General features: G+C 51.8%; 1 protein-coding gene across 1 annotated transcript in view; it reads right to left on the reverse strand.

The window, feature by feature from the left end:
• Positions 1–802: 802 nt before the first annotated feature.
• LOC116957919 (KH domain-containing RNA-binding protein QKI-like) overlaps positions 803–19,006 on the reverse strand; it is a 62,678-nt gene continuing 44,474 nt past the window's right edge. Inside the window, exon 7 of the mRNA XM_076054425.1 lies at positions 803–1,194. Within this exon, the coding sequence (XP_075910540.1) occupies positions 1,115–1,194 (80 nt within the window). The 3' untranslated portion in view covers positions 803–1,114. The remainder of the gene's footprint in view (positions 1,195–19,006) is intronic.

Here is a 19,006-nt window from a genome sequence, read left to right on the forward strand (position 1 = left end):
GGAGGTGGAGGAGGAGGTGGAGGAGGAGGTGGAGGAGGTGAAGGAGGAGGAGGAGGAGGAAGAGGAGGAGGTGGAGGTGGAGGAGGAGGTGAAGGAGGTGGAGGAGGTGGAGGAGGAAACGGAGGAGGTGGAGGAGGAGGAGGTGGAGGAGGAGGTGGAGGTGGTGGAGGAGGAGGTGGAGGAGGTGGAGGTGGTGGAGGAGGAGGTGGAGGAGGTGGAGGAGGTGGAGGAGGAGGTGGAGGAGGAGGTGGAAGAGGAGGAGGTGGAGGAGGTGGAGGAGGTGGAGGAGGAGGAGGTGGAGGAGGTGGAGGAGGTTAAGGAGGTGGTGGAGGTGGTGGAGGAGGTGGAGGAGGTGGAGGAGGGGGAGGAGGAGGTGGAGGAGGAGGAGGTGGAAGAGGGAGTAGGTGGAGGTAGTCAACATCTCATAGCCACCGTGGTGTCAGGGTGTGTGATCGAACACACGACCTCCTGTGTACCAGGCGAGGTAGTCAACATCTCATAGCCACTGTGGTGTCAGGGTGTGTGATCGAACCCACGACCTCCTGCGTGCCAGGCGAGGTAGTCAACATCTCCTAGCCACTGTGGTGTCAGGGTGTGTGATCGAACCCACGTCCTCCTGTGTACCAGGCGAGGTAGTCAACATCTCACAGCCACCGTGGCGCCCTGCACCTGTGCATGTTGAACTTTCGTTCGCGCCGTACGCAGGCGACCGTGCAACATCGGAGGTGCAAGAAAAAACACAAAAATCACTCGATGAGACATCCGCCTGCGGGCGAAATAAAATAAGACGCAGAGCTTACAATTCCATAGAGGCCACTTTATTGGCACGCTTTTAAACGCGTCACGAACACTGTAATAGTTTACTAACGCGCGCTCTACTAGAATTCACCAACACACAAAACAAAACAACCGCCCAGGACTGGTTCGTCAACCACGGCGCTCGTGCCAGGCTAGGTGCACGTTGAGGCTACCACGTGAAGTGTCGAACGCCCGTCGGCAGGAGGTCACGGGGCAGACCCAGCAGGTGCCACGGCTCGACTGGGCTGAGATGACTGAGATGACTGGCTGGTGCACCACCACCTGTACCCCCCTTACTGTGTCAACTTGCTGTGCTTTAGCCACCCGGCGGTCCGCTCGTTGTTGTGAGCGTCGCTCCTCCGCCCTCCGTTGTTGCTGGCGGGCGACTGCCTCCAACTGCCCAGTAAATATTTACGAATAAAATTAGAAATATTTACGCGATCAAACGCCGGAAAAAAAAAACCTGTTATGGATATTGGTCGCGAAAGCCTGCTACGTGTTCAAATGACCCAGCCAACACACACACACACCAACACACACACACTAACACACCAAAGCACACACACCAACACACACACCAACACTCACACACCAACACACACACCAACACCAACGCACACACACCAACAACACACCAAAGCACACACACCAACACAACCGCCATTCGCCACTAAGTGGCGGTGACGTCACCACGACGCTTGTGCCAGGCCATGTGCACCTTGAGGACTACATGACACAACTAACGATGCCTTGCTTGCCGGAGCTCAACGATGGGACTTTGTCCAGATCTTTCAAGGATTTGTGAGCTCCTCACAGAATCCAGCCTGCTTAAACCCAGGATGGATCGTAGGCAGGCCAGCCTAAATGTTTCTAACCGGCGAAGATGTTTCATTTGGGGGGGTCCACGTTTCGCAAGCGTAGAGAAGGGAGGGAATGACCGTGGCCGAGAAGACCTGAAGCTTCGTGCGGAGTGACAGACCAGGTAGCTTCCACGCAGCGCTATGCAACTGATGAAAAAATAATGCCGCTCGACTGATTCGGAGTGAAACCTCTGCTGTTAAACTGGAGCCGGTCATAAGCACACTGCCCAGGTATCGGAAACTCTCCACTCTCTCCATAACTGCCCTATCACCAATTGGGAGTTGTGGGGGTGGAGTGTCCGATGGTACAAAATACCCAGGCAGGTGGTTAGTTTTGGTGGAGCTGATGGTAAGGCCCCATTTCTTAGTGGCACGCTCCAGTCTCAGCAGCAGCAGCGTCTCCAACTCCTCCTCCTCTGTGCGAGCAGCAATTACCAGATCGGCATACATAACGTGGTTGAGCAATAGGGAGCCATCCCTTGACTACACCCGGGCATCGATTAGCCTCCCACTGTATCTATACCAGATGGAAATCCCTCCGGTACATCGATCGAAGGCTTCACGAACTACGTGGTCGAAAAATGTTAATGTTGGAGCCAGTGGACATCCCTGTCGCACCCCAAGTGAACAGGAAATGGCTCCGAATCCCTGCCACGTAGTTTTACCCGGCTCCGCTCACCATCATGAAGGTCCTTAATGATCGTGGGCAGATGGTCAGGGACTCCGAAAGCACGAAGAGCAACCCAGAGCCCAGGCCTACTGATGGTATCATAGGGCCTTGACCAGGTCAATAAAGCCGAGATGTAGGTCTTGTTGGAATTCCCTATACCTTTGCTGTTGCAGACGGACAGAAAATATGGCATCTGTGCAGAACTGCTCTTTCCTGAAACCGCATTGGGGCTCTGCAAGCCTCTCCTCAGCGTGCCTGGCAAGGCGATGTTGAATAATCCTTGCCAGGACCTTTCCCGGCACATTGTGAGATGCCCCTGTAGTTGTTACAGTCTGTGCGGTCCTTCTTCTTAAAGAGGGGGACCACCAGGGCATCCTTCCAATCCTGCGGAACCCATCCAGTGGTCTAGACTGTTGTTATGTCATATAGGGCAGTCTGCGCACAAACGCCACCCTCCCTCAACATTTCGCTTGGGAGATCATCTCTGCCCGGTGCCTTTCCTGGTCTCAGACTCTGGATCGCCTTTAGTACTTCAACAGATGGCACCTCAGCCAGCCACTCACAGGTGACTTCTTCAAATATTTGAGGCAACTCAGCCTCAGCAGGGTCATCCTCACTTTGTCCCACGTTGTTTTCCAGGCTGAGTGATTTCCCCTCCCCTAGGACCTCAGAAATGCTCAGCAAATCTGCAACCTGTTCCTGGTGGTCAGAGATTGTATCATCATTCTTTCCCCTAATGATAATAGGCGTGGCGCTGCAGGTTACTTTTTTGATGGAGTTAAAGAGCGATTTGTGATCACGGGCCATTGAGGCAGACTCCATCTCCTCAGCAACCCACGACCACCACCCATCCTTGCAGCGCCTCACGGCTCTCCGAACCTCCAAGCGAAGGCTGCGGTAAGCCTCCTCATTTTCTGATGTGGGATGCTGTAGCCGATGACAGTGGGCCTGTCGCTTTTTCTCAACCATCCTGAACACCTCCTCTGTCAGCCAGGGTCTCTGGGGAAGGTCTGGACCGTGTACCCAAAGCAGCCATTGCAGCTGCATGAGCCACAGTCCTAAACCGCGCCCATTTACCCTCGACATCAGGAGTGGGGGACGATGCCAACCCCAGCCGCAAGCGATGATGAAATTCTCGCCTGCAACTTTCATCAGCTAGCTAAGACCATGCCACCTTCGGTTTGAATGGGGTCCTGAATGTACACCCACCACCGGAGTGGAAGAATGGCAAGCGCATCTTACAGATGACACACACCAACACACAAACACACACCGAAGACAAAGATCCCCCATATCGCCTGAACAGACGGTTTGGGGCAAGTACTGTTAGCGAGCACCTTTGGACACACACACCAACACAAACATACACCAACATACACCAACACACACACATACACACAATGCTGACGTGGTTAGGGGTGATTATAAAACCGTCACGTGCATACCTAAAAGATCCCCCGTGTAGCCTGTAACAGGCTGTAGGGGCAAGTGCTGTTAGCGAGCAGCAGCAGCTTTGAAGGCCGGTACGGCACACGAGGGGGTGGGTGGCCAGCACCACGCCCGGCCGCCTTTGTCTCCCCAGTGCGAGCGATGCTTACTGCACTAGACCGCAACACCAGGGTACTCATTTGATGCCGAGTCGACCTAGGGGAGGCCCGGGACCGGTTCAGAGAATCGCCATCACTAGTGTTGGTGGTGGCCGTGAGCGGGAATCGAACCCAGGTGGCCAGGTTCGTAGTGCCGCGTAGCGCTGAGCACCGCTACACTACCGCTCGCCACCATTTCACATTCACACACAGATACACGGATATACACACACACACAGCTACACACACAAAGATACACACACACACTTAATACTGATCTTGGTTGGCGTGATACACATACACACGTACACACACACAGCTATACACAGACACACACACTTAATACTGATCTTGGTTGGCGTGATACATACACACAGGTACACACACAGATGCACACACACTTAATACTGAATTTGGTTGGCGTGATACACATACACACAGGTACACAACAACAACCGCCATTCGCCACTAAGTGGCGGTGACGTCACCACAACGCTTGTGCCAGGCTATGTGCACCTTGAGGCCACGTGAAGTGTCGAACGCCCGCTGGCAGGTCACGGGGCAGACCCAGGTGCCACGGGTCGACTGACTGAGATGACTGGCTGATGCACCACCTGTGCCCCCTACTGTGCCAACCTGCTGTGCTTTAGCCACCCGGCGCTCCGCTCGTTGTTGTGAGCGTCGCTCCTCCGCCCTCCGTTGTTGTTGGAGGGCGACTACCTCCAACTGCCCAGTAGCGTCCTTCACGAGCCTCCTCCACAGAGGCCGATCTTGACACCGCTGGTACCAGTCATCGGCAAGTCCACTCAGCTCCACGTCCTCCTGTACCACATCACTCCATCTCTTCTCTAGCCCGTGCCGCGCCCGTTTAGCCCCCTCGATCCGGCCGAACAAAAGCTGTTTCGGCATGCGGTGGCTGGGCATGCGGGCTACATGACCCAGCCATCGCAGCCTTGCCCGCCGGAGGAGCTCACCGATGGGACCTTGCCCAGATCTTTAAAGGATTTGTGAGCTCCTCACAGAATCCAGCCTGCTTAAACCCAGGATGGATCGTAGGCAGGCCAGCCGAAATGTTTCTACACACGCACACACGTTAATATACATCAACATTCACATACATAACATATCCACATTCACACCACATTCATATACATCAACATTCACCCACACATCCACATTCATCAACATTCACACACACACATTCATATACATCAACATTCACCCACACTCACATTCATATGCATCAACATTCACACACACACCCACAGTCATATACTTCAACATTCACCCACACATCCACATTCATATGCATCAACATTCACACCCACATTCATATGCATCAACATTCACATTAATATACATCAACATTCACCCACACACCCACATTCATATACATCAACATTCACACACATCCACATTCATCAACATTCACATACATCAACATTCACACACCCACATTCATATATAACATTCATATACACACACCCACATTCATATACAACATTCACATTCATATACACACGTTCATATACATCAACACTCACGTACACACACATTTATATACATCAACATTCACATTCACTCACCCACATTCATATACATCAACATTCACATTTATATACATCAACATTCACCCACACATCAACATTCACATACAACATTCATATACAACATTCACATTCAGACACATCAACATTCAAATTCACACACCCACATTCATATACAACATTCATATGCAACAACATTCATATACACACCCACATTTATATACAACATTCACATTCATATACAACATTCACATTTATACATCAACATTCACACCCACATTCATATACATCAACATTCACATCAAGACAAAGGTCCCCCGTATAGCCTTTAACAGACGGTTGTGGCGAGCGCTGTTCGCGAATAGCACCAATGAAGGCCACCTGTCTCCCCAGTGGCTGATGCTTCACACACCGCTGCGACACCAGGTACTCACTTTAGGCCGAGTCTACCTAGGGCAAGAAGCCCAGGACCGGTTCAGTTCACCGTCACCGGTGTTGGCCGTGAGCGGGCCTGTAGCACAGCGTAGCGCTAACCGCTACACCGCCGCTCCTCGTGTGTACTATACGCAGTGAAACCTTGGGATTTCGAGCAATAATTCGTTCCGGAAAAACCGCGTTTGGTAATCCAAAGCGCTCGTACGTCACAGCGCTCGTACGTCAAAGCGCTCGTACGCTCAAAAGCGCTCGTACGATCAAAAGCGCTCGTACGTCAAAGCGCTCGTACGTCAAAGCGCTCGTACGTCAAAGCGCTCGTACGATCAAAAGCGCTCGTACGTCAAAGCGCTCGTACGTCAAATAGCTCGTACGTCAAAGCGCTCGTACGTCAAAGCGCTCGTACGTCAAAGCGCTCGTACGATCAAAAGCGCTCGTACGTCAAAGCGCTCGTACGTCAAAGCGCTCGCCGGATATAGGTTGTGATCACGTGACGCTCGGCAGCACAAAGCGTGTCGACACGTTCACTGCTGCCCGTATTGCCAAGACCCTCGCTCGCTTATCGAGTTAATATTTATTTACCAATTTTTTTGCTCGTCTTGCAAAACTACTCGCAAAGTTGCTCGCAATCCAAGGCGTTTACTGTACACGTCCACACGCACGCACACACACAGCATATTTGCATGGCCGTATCTATAAATAAGAGAAGTACATTGAGAATCGCGAAAAACACCGAGGCATCCGCTCACACGATGCATTTCTCGCTTGCAACTTTCATCAGCTAGCAGAGGCCAGGCAATTGTGTAGGGGAGGAGGGGGGAAATCCTTACACACACACACACACATTACGTATAAATATACATACACACATCACGTATTAATGTACGTACACACACGCGCGCACACGCGCGCGTATATATTTTGATAGCCATATCTATATAAATAACGCGCATATATGCATTGACAATAATGCATTGGAGGAGGGGGGGAAAAAAGAACCATTTGGGGGGCATTCGCATACACTCTGGGCACAACCACGAACCTCCTTCACGCTTGCACTTACCTGCACGTTCTTGAAACCGCTTTACACACACAAACACACACAAACACACGCACAAACACACAAACACACAGACTCACACGACGAGCTCGCTGCGAGCGCTGTGTTGTAAGGCGGCACAGAGGTCGGCAGGCATCCTGTTAGAACTTTCTCGATGCGGTTAGGACGGACGCGGGCAAAGTACGAACCCGCTGGGCCTTTTAATCCGGCCCGTCGAACTTGTCCAAAACATTATTATTGTTATTCTTAGTTTTTTCGGTAAAGTCACGTTGAAGGGAAACAACAAAATAATAAAATATATATAAAACAATAAAAAATTCTCACGACGTTTCGACCATAACTCAAACGGTCGTCTTCAGGTGTGTTGGTTTATTTTAAATAAAATAAAAATAAATTTATGCAAACCAACACACCTGAAGACGACCGTTTGAGTTATGGTCGAAACGTCGTGATAATTTTTTATTGTTTTATATATATTTTATTATTTTGTGGTTTCCCTTCAACGTGACTTGACCGAAAAAACTAAGAATATGAATTACTGCAGTCACGAAAGCTTTAAATCAAAATTATTGTTATTAAATTAAATTTTACCTCTCTCCCGTAATGCCCCCGTTTACCCCATTAGATGGCGCACTTTGACCGGGAGTCACGACACGTGTTTTTTTGTATTTTTGATTTAAAGCTTTCGTGACTGCAGTGGAATTATATTCTTGGTTCTTTCGGCAAAGTCGCCACGTTGAAGGGAAACAATAGTTACGTGGAAACCCTCCCCGTAGAGGCGGTAAAATTTTGATCTAAAGCTTTCGCGACTGCAGTGATTCATATTCTTGGTTCTTCAACGCGGTGACTTTACCGAAAGAACCAAGAATATGAATCACATACTCTTTGGTTCTATTCGGTAAAGTCACGTAGGTAAAAATAAAATAACAAAATCACGACGTTTCGGCCACAACACAAGTGACCTTCATCAGGTGAAGGGACCGGACTGTCCAGAGGACAGCGTTGGAAACGTCGTGATTTTTGTTATTTTATTTTTACCTACGTGACTTTACCGAATAGAACCAAAGAGTATGGATCCTTGCAGTCACGAAAGCTTCAAATCTAGAATATGAATCACCGCAGTCATGAAAGCTTTAGATCAAAATTTAACCGCCTCTACGGGTAAGGTTTCCACGTAACTATTGTTTCCCTTCAACGTGGTGACTTTGCTGAAAGAACCAAGAATATGTTTTTGTATTGTTCCATGTCCGTGCAATTTGTTCAATTGCCTCGCAAATAAACGCTTTGCTACCTGTTAAAAGGCCAAATCCTTTCATGTAATGAGTTTTTTTAACACGTCATCTATATTTAGTTCACACAAACGCTCCATCCATCTGTTCCTGGCCGGGCCCCTCTTGTCAAATTTTAGAACCCATTGAGACCCGCGAGTCAACAAATGTGCCCACCCCTGGGTTAGGACCAGGTGGAGAGCTGTTATTATCCTGTTAGGAGATGTGGGCATTTCAAGAACCAACTATGACGCACAGGAGGTGTTTTGGGTTAGCCTCGACGATGGATATCAGTCACGAAAGCCAACGTGTTAAACCGTTTCTTGGGTTCGATCGCGTAAATGTTAATTTGTCGTTGGAGCCGCCACCACCCGACACGGCCAATTGGTAAGGGGTTTGTCACGTGAACAAAACGCGACAATTAGTAACTAGTATAGTGGTGCACTATATAGTAGTGTAGTGTATAGTGTAGTGTATAGTAGTGCACTGTATAGTGTATAGTAACGTAGTGTATAGTAGTATATAGTGTATAGTAGTATAGTGTGTAGTGTAGTGTATAGTAGCACAGTGTAGTGTATGGTGTAGTGTATAGTAGTATATAGTAGTATAGTGTAGTGTATAGTGTAGTGTATAGTGTAGTGTATAGTAGTGTAGTGTATAGTGTAGTGGATAGTGTGTTGTGTAGCAGTGTAGTGTATAGTGTATAGTAGTGTAGTGTATAGTAGTGTGTAGTATATAGTGTAGTGTGTATAGTGTAGTGTAGAGTATATAGTGTAAAGTGTAGTGTATAGTAGTGTAGTGTATAGTGTAGTGTATAGTGTAGTGTATAGTAGTGTAGTGTATTGTGTAGTGGATAGTGTGTTGTGTAGCAGTGTAGTGTATAGTGTAGTATATAGTGTAGTGTGTATAGTGTAGTGTATAGTATATAGTGTAAAGTGTAGTATATTACTTCAGCCCACCGGTGTGTTGGAGAGTAAATCCACAACATTTACAATCTGAGCACCGTGACGCTTCGCCAGTAATTACAACCGACATCATCAGGCGACAGCCAGATTGTAAATGTTGTGGATTTACTCTCCAACACACCGGTGGGCTGAAGTAGTCTACTACACTTTACACTACACTACACTATACACACTACACTATACACTACAACACTACACTATACACTACACTTTACACTACACTCTACACACCACACTATACACTACTACACAACACACTATCCACTACACTCTATAGTGCACTACAATACAATACACTCTACACTATACTAGTTACTAATTGGCGTGTTTTGTTTACGTGACAAACCCCTTACTAACAGTCTGTGCCGGGTGGTGGCTGGTTTAACGACACCACGTTTATATTTATGCGATCTAACCAAAAACAAACTCTATCATGAATGTTGGTCGCGAAAGCCCAACTTCGTGTTCAATTACAAAGCAGTTGTAGACGAGTTGTGACGCTTCTGGAAGCGGTCAGAACCAGCTCCAGACCTGTCAGAACTTGTTCGAAGCGGTTGTGTGCCAACAAATACCGGTTAGAACGTTAAGGGGTCTGGCTAGGACCGGTTATAGCGCTGGGTTTGACCGTGAGAACCGGAGCGGTTACGATGCAATCGATATCGGTGAGCATCAGTTGTCGCACCCGTTAGAGCCAACTCTGGAACTAGTGCTGGACCGGTCAGAACCTCCTGAACCGGTCAGAACGAGTTTGGTGGCAGGCAAATCCAGTCATGGTTCAGTCTGCATCGACCCCATCGGTGCCCTCGAGCGAATCCATTCGCCTCGTGGATTTTTTGCCACGAGGTGGCAGAAGCGTCACAAGGTCACTCCTGGTGGCTAGGAGATGTTAACGACCTCGCCTGGTATGCCGGACGTCGTGGGTTCAATCCTGACCCTGACACCACTGGATCGAACCCAGGTCCTCCTGTATACCAGGCGAGGGAGCTAACATCTCCACGGGGAGAGAGAGACACAGACTCCAAATATGCAGCAGCAGGCACCGTCAAAGTCGGGATCGAACCCAGGGCCTCCTGCATACCCGGCGAGGTAGTTAACATCTCCCCATAGCCACCACGGCACCCTGGAAGGAATCGCTATAATCCATTACAAGCGTCGACTGCAAACCTTGGATTGTGATTTGAGGCCTTCGTGACTGCAGGAATCCACACTCTTTTCGCTCTTTCGGTAAATGAAAGTCGATAGAAAATCAATAGATCACGACGTTTCCATCGCAACACCAGCAACCGTCATCAGGCGAAACAAACGCAGCGGGGAGGACTGCTGACGCACGTGCGTCAGCAGTTCGCCCCGCTGACGGTCGCTGGTGTTGCGACCGAAACGACGTGCTCTATTAATTTCCTACCCGCGCGACTTTACCGAAAGAACCACAGAGTGTGAACCTTGGATTGTTTGAAGGACCTTAGCACCTTCAACTACGACATCATCGACATCACCGTCGCTTACATTGCCGCACGAATGAAGGCGGAAGATTCGGCCAAGCGTGCCGGCGTGCCGGCGTGCCGGCGTGCCGGCGTGCCGGCGTGCCGGCGGGCGGGCGGGCGTGCGTGATCAAATTCGCCAAATCACTCAACCGGGGACCGTAAGGACATCACCGCCCCACCGAAAAGCAACCGCAGACTTCGCACCCCGTGGTGTGCGAATGAGGGTTCGCGCTGCGGGAGGCATCCGACGGGCTACGGAGCTCTCGTTCACAGGCGCCCCAAGCGCTTACCGCGGGCGGTGTCCCGGCAGTGCCGGGTGAAGAAGCTACAGCGGGGCCCGGAGCGTATGCCGTCATAAAGGGGCCCTAAATAAAAAATATAAATATTAAAACGCAAATGTTGAACCTGCACAGTAAGGTAATTGCATTTTTTTCTATTTGCCACACAGCCCGGGTGGCACGGCAAGTCGCTAACCCTAAACACCCGGGTCGTTCAAATTTTGATTTAAAGCTTTCGTGACTGCAGTAATTCATATTCTTAGCTCTTTCGGTAAAGTCACGTTGAAGGGAAACGACAAAATAACGTGACCTTACCCAAAGAGCTAAGAATACCCGGTCGTTGGTTGAAAGTTGAAGGCGGTACAGCACTGGAGCAGTCGTGCAAGCGCGGGATCACCGAAGCGGAGTCGATAGCTCGAAAGCGTTTAGCGCGGAGCGGGGGGTGGAGGGAGGGCCCCCCTTGAAAGCACGACTTGCGCTGCTTGTGCCGCTGGTATCACATCCGGCGCTGGTGCCCAGCGTCGCCTCGCGCGGCCATCCGACGGTGACCGCACGTGCGGACGCCCGTTTGGGGCTCGTGGGCGGACACGGCCGCCACGCAGACGATACGCCTGCGCGGGGCGCTGGCGAGACGCTCGCGGGCGCCAGTCACGGGGTGGAGAGGAGGGGGGGGGGGTGAGCGTCAAGAGGAGGCCCAGGTTCGGAACAAGTTAGGAGGGGTCTGTTCGAGGGCCATCGCGACGACGTTCACGAAGCGGCTGGACCGAGGGGCGTTGCTCAAAACGTTCCGACAGCAGCCGGGGGAGTAGAGTGAAGGCCAATGTTTTTGCTATTGTTGTAGCGGATGCCATCAAAGGTTATTCCAACGCTGCCGAGCGACAATAACAAACAAACATTTTAAATCAGATTTTTTTTTTCCCCGATCGGCATACGGGGCAGTTTCGATTCTTCCGACTGTAACATTCTCCACTTGGTGTAAACTAATAAATAGGTGTTTTTTATACCCGTTCTGGGAATAAGACAGCAGGGTGTGCCAAGATGTTCAAACACCAACACGGATAATACCTTTTTTTTGCAAGGAATTAAGCATTGCATTAACCCGCGCACACAATACTTGTGATGAGCGTGCAAACGCGCGTGCTCTGATTGCATGTTCGTGCTCTGATAATGGACGCATACATTAATAATATATGCATGTTATCATATATCTTTCTTGCGTTTGAATATATTGCCTTAACAGCTCCCGTTGCATTGCCAGGAAGGTGTACAAACAAAATTGTCTTTGCACTATATGCTTAGCTCTTTCGGTAAAGTCACGTTGAAGGGAAACAATAAAATAATAAAATATGTATAAAACAATAAAAATTCTCACTACGTTTCGACCGTAACACAAACGGTCGTCATCAGGTGTTGATATATATTTTATATATATTTTATTATTTTATTGTTTCCCTTCAACGTGACTTTACCGAAAGAGCTAAGAATATGAATTACTGCAGTCGCGAAAGCATTCAATCATGTCTTTGCACTGTTCGCCTTGTGGCGTTGTTCTTTGGTCCGTCGCTGGTGAAGCCAGGCCCTCGAAGGAAGGCCGTCTCTGGTGTAGGCCAATCGGCGTCAAAGACAACACGTCATAAAGGACGTTCAGAGCCATGTATGTTGTTTGCACGTTCACCACGAGAACCGCGTGTGGTCAATTCAGTGACGCGATTTCCTCGCAACGACAAAACAAGTTTTCCGATCTGGTGTTTGAACATCTTAGCACAACGCCTGTTTTTACTGCCAGAGAGGGGTAAAAAAGCAAAAAAAAGCATAATTTTTTTTCAAACCTATTCTTATTTTTCATACTCTCATACTTGCAACAACAACAAAAAATAACGCATCCCACGACATCCTCCACCTTTGTCCAGATTACCCGATCACCAGGTGGCTGTCAAAATGTTGGATGGTTGACCGAAGGGGGTCGCGGACTCCCGGCAGGTGTCTTTGTGAGATCGACTCAGCACGTCGGTGACCATCCTCGACCTATCTCAGTGCGCCGGGCTTGCCCCGTCCGGTTTCAAGTCAACGCCCGAAACGAGCAAGGCATCGACCGAGACTTGCGGAGTGTCGTCGATGGCAGCGAGGGAGCGAGCGAGGGAGCGAGCGAGGGAGCGAGCGAGGGAGCGAGCGAGGGAGCGAGCGAGGGAGCGAGCGAGGGAGCGAGCGAGCGACTTCTGATCGCACACCGACTGGCTTGGCCACTGGCGACCGATCCTGGACTTAGAACCCCACCCCCGGCGCGGCTCCGCGTGTCAGAGCCACGACCTCGCGCTTGTTAACCAGGATGTTAGAAGGCTTGCATTGAGGACATTGTTATAGCATTGTCATAGCATTGAGGACATTGTCACAGCATTGAGGACATTGTTATAACATTGTCATAGCATTGTTATAGCATTGTCATAGCATTGTTATAGCATTGTCATAGCATTGACGACATTGTTATAGCATTGAGGACATTGTCATAGCATTGTCATAGCATTGAGGACATTGTCACAGCATTGAGGACATTATTATTGCATTGGGGACATTGTTATAGCATTGAGGACATTGTTATAGCATTGTCACAGCATTGAGGACATTGTTATAGCATTGTCATAGCATTGTCATAGCATTGAGGACATTGTCATAGCATTGTTATAGCATTGAGGACATTGTTATGGCATTGTTATAGCATTGAGCACATTGTCATAGCATTGTTATAGCATTGAGGACATTGTTATGGCATTGAGGACATTGTCATAGCATTGTCATAGCATTGAGGACATTGTTATAGCATTGAGGACATTGTTATAGCATTGTCATAGCATTGAGGACATTGTTATGGCATTGAGGACATTGTTATAGCATTGAGGACATTGTTATAGCATTGTCACAGCATTGAGGACATTGTTATAGCATTGAGGACATTTTTATAGCATTGAGGACATTGTTATAGCATTGAGGACATTGTTATAGCATTGAGGATATTGTTATGGCATTGAGGACATTGTTATAGCATTGAGGACATTGTCACAGCATTAAAGACATTGTTATGGCATTGAGGACATTGTTATAGCATTGAGGACATTGTCATAGAATTGAGGACATTGTCATAGCATTGAGGACATTGTTATAGCATTGAGGACATTGTTATGGCATTGAGGACATTGTTATAGCATTGAGGACATTGTTATGGCATTGAGGACATTGTCACAGCATTGAGGACATTGTTATGGCATTGAGGACATTGTTATGGCATTGAGGACATTGTTATAGCATTGAGGACATTGTCACAGCATTGAGGACATTGTTATAGCATTGAGGACATTGTTATAGCATTGAGGACATTGTTATAGCATTGAGGACATTGTTATGGCACTGAGGACATTGTCACAGCATTGAGGACATTGTTATGGCATTGGGGACATTGTTATGGCATTGGGGACATTGTCACAGCATTGAGGAGATTGTCACAGCATTGAGAAGTTCCGTGTTAGAACCCTGGTTATGGGACACCGGCTGGGATCTTGAAAGCTCGCGTTAGAACCGAGGAGGAGTTAGAACGTCGGCCTCGGGAACCCTCCTCTGTCAGTGCTCTCCGCGTTAGAACCGAGGTGTCGGAACCCCCCGTGGGTTGTCGGCATCATTGAGAACGCGAACCTCTCTTGTTAAAACGTTGACCGTTAGAAGCGGAGGGCTGCGCGTGACCGGGACCGAAGTCGCGGATTCTTGGGTGGTCCGCGAGCTTCCCCGTTAGAACCCCGGGTGTTAGGCCCCTCGTGTTAATTTCCCCGGGCGTTAGAACCACGTGCCGGCAGAGCCCTGTGGGCGAGCAGTGGATGCGTGTTGCCCCGTAACAACGCAGACAAAGACGTGCGCTGGAAGCGGCGGCGTTCGTTAGAACCGGGGTGTCGGCACGGGGAGGGAGGCGTTAGAGCCCAGGGCGTTAAGACAACGCGAGAGCTGGGAGGGTTTCGTTCCGGGGCGGCTCGTCCCAAGGCGGGAAACCCTCCCCCACCACGGCCCCAAGGGCGTCAAGCAGCCCATCGCACCGGTGACGTCACCGAGCTCCGCCCATCACCTCCCGTCCAGCGGCAACGTTGCGGAAACCGACGCGGGACTTTTTTTCCCCCACGCCGTCCCCCGATCGGTCCGAGCACAGTTGAACCGACGGTCGTTCGAGTAACGCCGCAAATCCCTTAGGGCCCAGGGCACGGTGGCTAGGAGATGTCAACGGCCTCGCTTGGTATCACGAGGTCGCAAGTCCGACCCCAACGCCTGCCGCTGTAAGTTTGGGGAGACTGCGGTGACCCCCCCCCCCCCCCGCCTCTCCTCCTCTCGGTGGTCGCGTGGATTTTTCTCCGGGTCTTCCGATTTCCCCCCTGCCCATCCCTCCACATGTAGAATCGACGTCGCCGCGCGTTTTAAGGAGTTATTTGGGGTGCTCTCAATTTCCACGCAACGACGATGACGATGATGACGATGATCGGGCCGCCACTTGGTTGAGCTACCGTCTGTTGTGACCGCCAGGTTGCTTCTGACACGAGGCGGGGAAGGGGGGGGGGGGGGGGCTACACTAACACAGCAGCACAGTGATGGGGCCCTTACGCCTGGCAAGAACATAAACGAGTTTTGGTTTCATGGTTCAGCCAGAACCTTGGCATCGGCTCCCGCCGCGCTAGAAGCCCGCCAAGGACAAGAGGCGCTTGGGCGTGGGGCCTCTCTCCTCGCCATCGGGGAAACCTCGCGATCGAGCGGCCGGACGTCGTGAAGCCTCGCGGTGTTAGAACCCCGGAAGCCGGGCGTCCCCGCGTTAGAACCGGGGTGTTAGCGGACCACCCTCCCCCAGTAGCCAGTAGCCCTGCGTTAGAACCGGGTGGCGGTGTTGTTAGAAGCAGGCGAGGTTCGGACACCCCGCGGGTTCAAACCTCGCGTCCAAGGCGTTGCGCCGTTAGAACCCCTTGTGGCGTGGCGCAGCGGGCGAGCATAACCTCGAGTTAGAACTTGGTTATGCCGTCACCGTACCCAAGCCCGGCATTAGGACCTTCGTTATGACCACGGCCGCCGCGATGCTTCCCGTTGTCCTCTTTCTCCCCCCAAACGAAACGGGCATCGGTGAGACCGACAGATCGCCCGAAGTCACCTCGGGATTTGTTTTAAGTTTCATTTTTTTTTCGCAACGCTCTGGAATTGTCAGCCGGGGGGGTGGGGGGGGGAGGGGGGGGCATGGGGGGCCGGGGGGGGGGGTGGTGCGGTCTCACGCTCCCCCCCCACCCCTCTGCCCTCCAGTGTTGGACCCCCCCTCCCCGCCCCCCCAACCGAGTTTGCAAGAGTCGCTGCTGGTTTTTTTTTTTCCCCACTGCCCCAAAACGGAAGACGTAGAATGTTCAACAAAGCGCAGACCGAGGTGTAGACCGCTCACGGGTGGGGCGCGTCGCCGATTGGCTACGAGGGCGTGGCTCCACCCCCGCCCCCCCCCCCGCCCTCTTTCCCACTTAACGAGAGCAGTTGTGATTGGCCGAAATTGGCGCCCCACCGCGTGCGTTACACGACGTGAATGCGCGGCGTCGTCCGTCACATCGATATCAGCTAACTGGAACGGTAACCGGATAAAACCGCTAACCCGACGCTGTCACAACCATCAACCGAGGGATTTGCACTGACCGGCAAACACGACGGACACGGATTCCTGTGTCGTCCGACGCAGCGCCGTGCGCATCGCGGCAAGCCCGTGGTCATAACCTACCGCCTTGCGTTAGAACTGGTACATTGAAAGCCTTGCGTTAGAACCTTTGCGTTCGGAGAACCCGGTGTTAGAACCTTCTTTTCCGTTAGGCGCCGAGTTCGACGTTCCGTGTTATCACCTCGACGTCGGATCCCTGCGTGTGTCTCGGCGTTCGGTGTTAAGACGTCGGGAGTTAAATGGTCCGTGTACCTGTGCGTGCGCACACGTGTATATGCGTATGTGTGTGTGTGTGCGCGCGCCTAGCGTAGCGACTAGCGCCATGCTGCGTGACAAACGAGTGATGGGGATCATCCGATTCGGTCCCGGGCCTCCCCGAGGTCGACTCGGCCTCAATCGACTACCTGGTGCGGTGCGTAGCGAAAACCGCCACCGGGGAGACAAAGGCGGCCGGGCTTGGTGGCTGCTGGCCGGCCACCCACCCCCCTCAGCGCGCCATTCCGACCTTCGTAGGCGCTACTGCTCGCTACGAGCAGCACCTGCCCGAACAGCCTGCTCGGGCTATGATGGGGGATCTCTGTCGCTCGCGTGCCCACAAACGGGGGCGTCCCGAGTTCTCTTCCAGCCTGCGACCGGGGCCACGTGTCGCAAGTAGATCTTTCTTCGTCTTCCATCGCGACGGGCGCGAAAGTCGGAATCGCGTCTTCCAGAACGGCTGCCGGAGAGCTCTCACGGTGTTTTAAGGAAGAGGAGGTGGAGGTGGTAGTGGTGGTGGTGGTGGGGGGAGGTCACGCGGTTGTCGGTTCAGTTCAACAAAGCCGCCGAGGCCAACTCGGACGGTCGAGTCACTCGCGCGTGCCCGCTCCGCGTCGGCAGCGACCGTGCGTGGCCCAGGCCGTGGGCAGCTTCAGGGAGAGACAGCCCCGGCGTGCCGCCGCCAACATCCGTACGGTCTCGAAAGAGGGACGAGAGAGAGGGCGGAGAGAGTCCAACGGGAGCAAGTCACTCAACTTCGTCGGCGACACACGAAGCCAACCGTGCTGATCGGAAGGTGCGGTGGGGGGGGGGGGGGAGGACAACAAACTACGGGTCTCTGTGCGAGTCTGTGGGTCTCTGTGCGAGTCTGTGGGGTCTCTGTGCGAGTCTGTGGGTCTCTGTGCGAGTCTGTGGGTCTCTGTGCGAGTCTACGGGTCTCTGTGCGAGTCTGTGGGTCTCTGTGCGAGTCTGTGGGTCTCTGTGCGAGTCTACGGGTCTCTGTGCGAGTCTGTGGGTCTCTGTGCGAGTCTGTGGGTCTCTGTGCGAGTCTATGGGTCTCTGTGTGAGTCTGTGGGTCTCTGTGTGAGTCTGTGGGTCTCTGTGCGAGTCTGTGGGTCTCTGTGCGAGTCTGTGGGTCTCTGTGTGAGTCTGTGGGTCTCTGTGCGAGTCTATGTGTCTCTGTGCGAGTCTGTGAGTCTCTGTGCGAGTCTGTGGGTCTCTGTGCGAGTCTATGCTGAACTTCTTTGGCACTGCACGTAGCCAACCGTGCTAATTGGGAGGTGCGGGGGGGGTGAAGGACAACTGACTTAACGCAAAAAAATCAGCGCTAAAGAAATGAGTTTGTCCATCTAGGTGATGATTTAAGAGTGGCATAGCTCCAGTGGCTTGCTAATATCGGAAGGGAAGAGCGTTCCAGACGGCCGCCGCTGAAGCAGCATCTGAAAGCGGCGCGCGACAATGCGGTGACCACCGTTTTTGTTCGATGGCCGAGTCAAAATCTGCTACTGCCGCCGCTGCTGCCGCCGCTGACGGTTGCCGGGAGAGTCCGCACGACGGCCGTTCCAACGCTCCTTGCCGACGAGATCGCCAGGGCCTGATCGGCGAACGAGTTTGCCCTCTGGCCCCGTGGCGCCCGACCTCTGCTCTGCGGAGGACAAAAACGAAGCCGCTTCCGGGACCGGCTTCGCTCGAATCGGGATCCAAGCCGTTTCTCTCCCGTCAGCTCGTAGCAAGCGCTCTTTCTTGGACTCTGGTCGATGACATGAGCGATGTTCTTCTTAATCTTCTTCTCCTCCTCCTCCTTCTCCTCCTCCTCCATCCATCCATCCGTGCAGAGTTTGAAACGAAACATTTCAAGTAAAGAGGCTGCACAGCTGCATGTCAAACGTTGCAAGCAATTCCTCGTTCCACGGGAGTTCCCCCCCGCACTGCCGCTGTTGCATCGGCCAGCCCACGGAGGGGCACGGCGGTGTCTCAGATGTCGACGCCCTCGCCTGGTACGCAAGAGGTCGCGGGTTCGATCCCGACCCTGACGATGCCTGCTGCTGCTGCTGGACATGTGCAGTTAGCGTCTCTCTCTCTCTCTCTGGTCGCGTGGATTT

The sequence above is a fragment of the Petromyzon marinus genome, chromosome 66 (genome assembly GCF_048934315.1).
Source record: "Petromyzon marinus isolate PM22_M1 ecotype Great Lakes invasive population chromosome 66, UKy_Petmar_22M1.pri1.0, whole genome shotgun sequence".
NCBI classification, from domain to species: domain Eukaryota; kingdom Metazoa; phylum Chordata; class Hyperoartia; order Petromyzontiformes; family Petromyzontidae; genus Petromyzon; species Petromyzon marinus.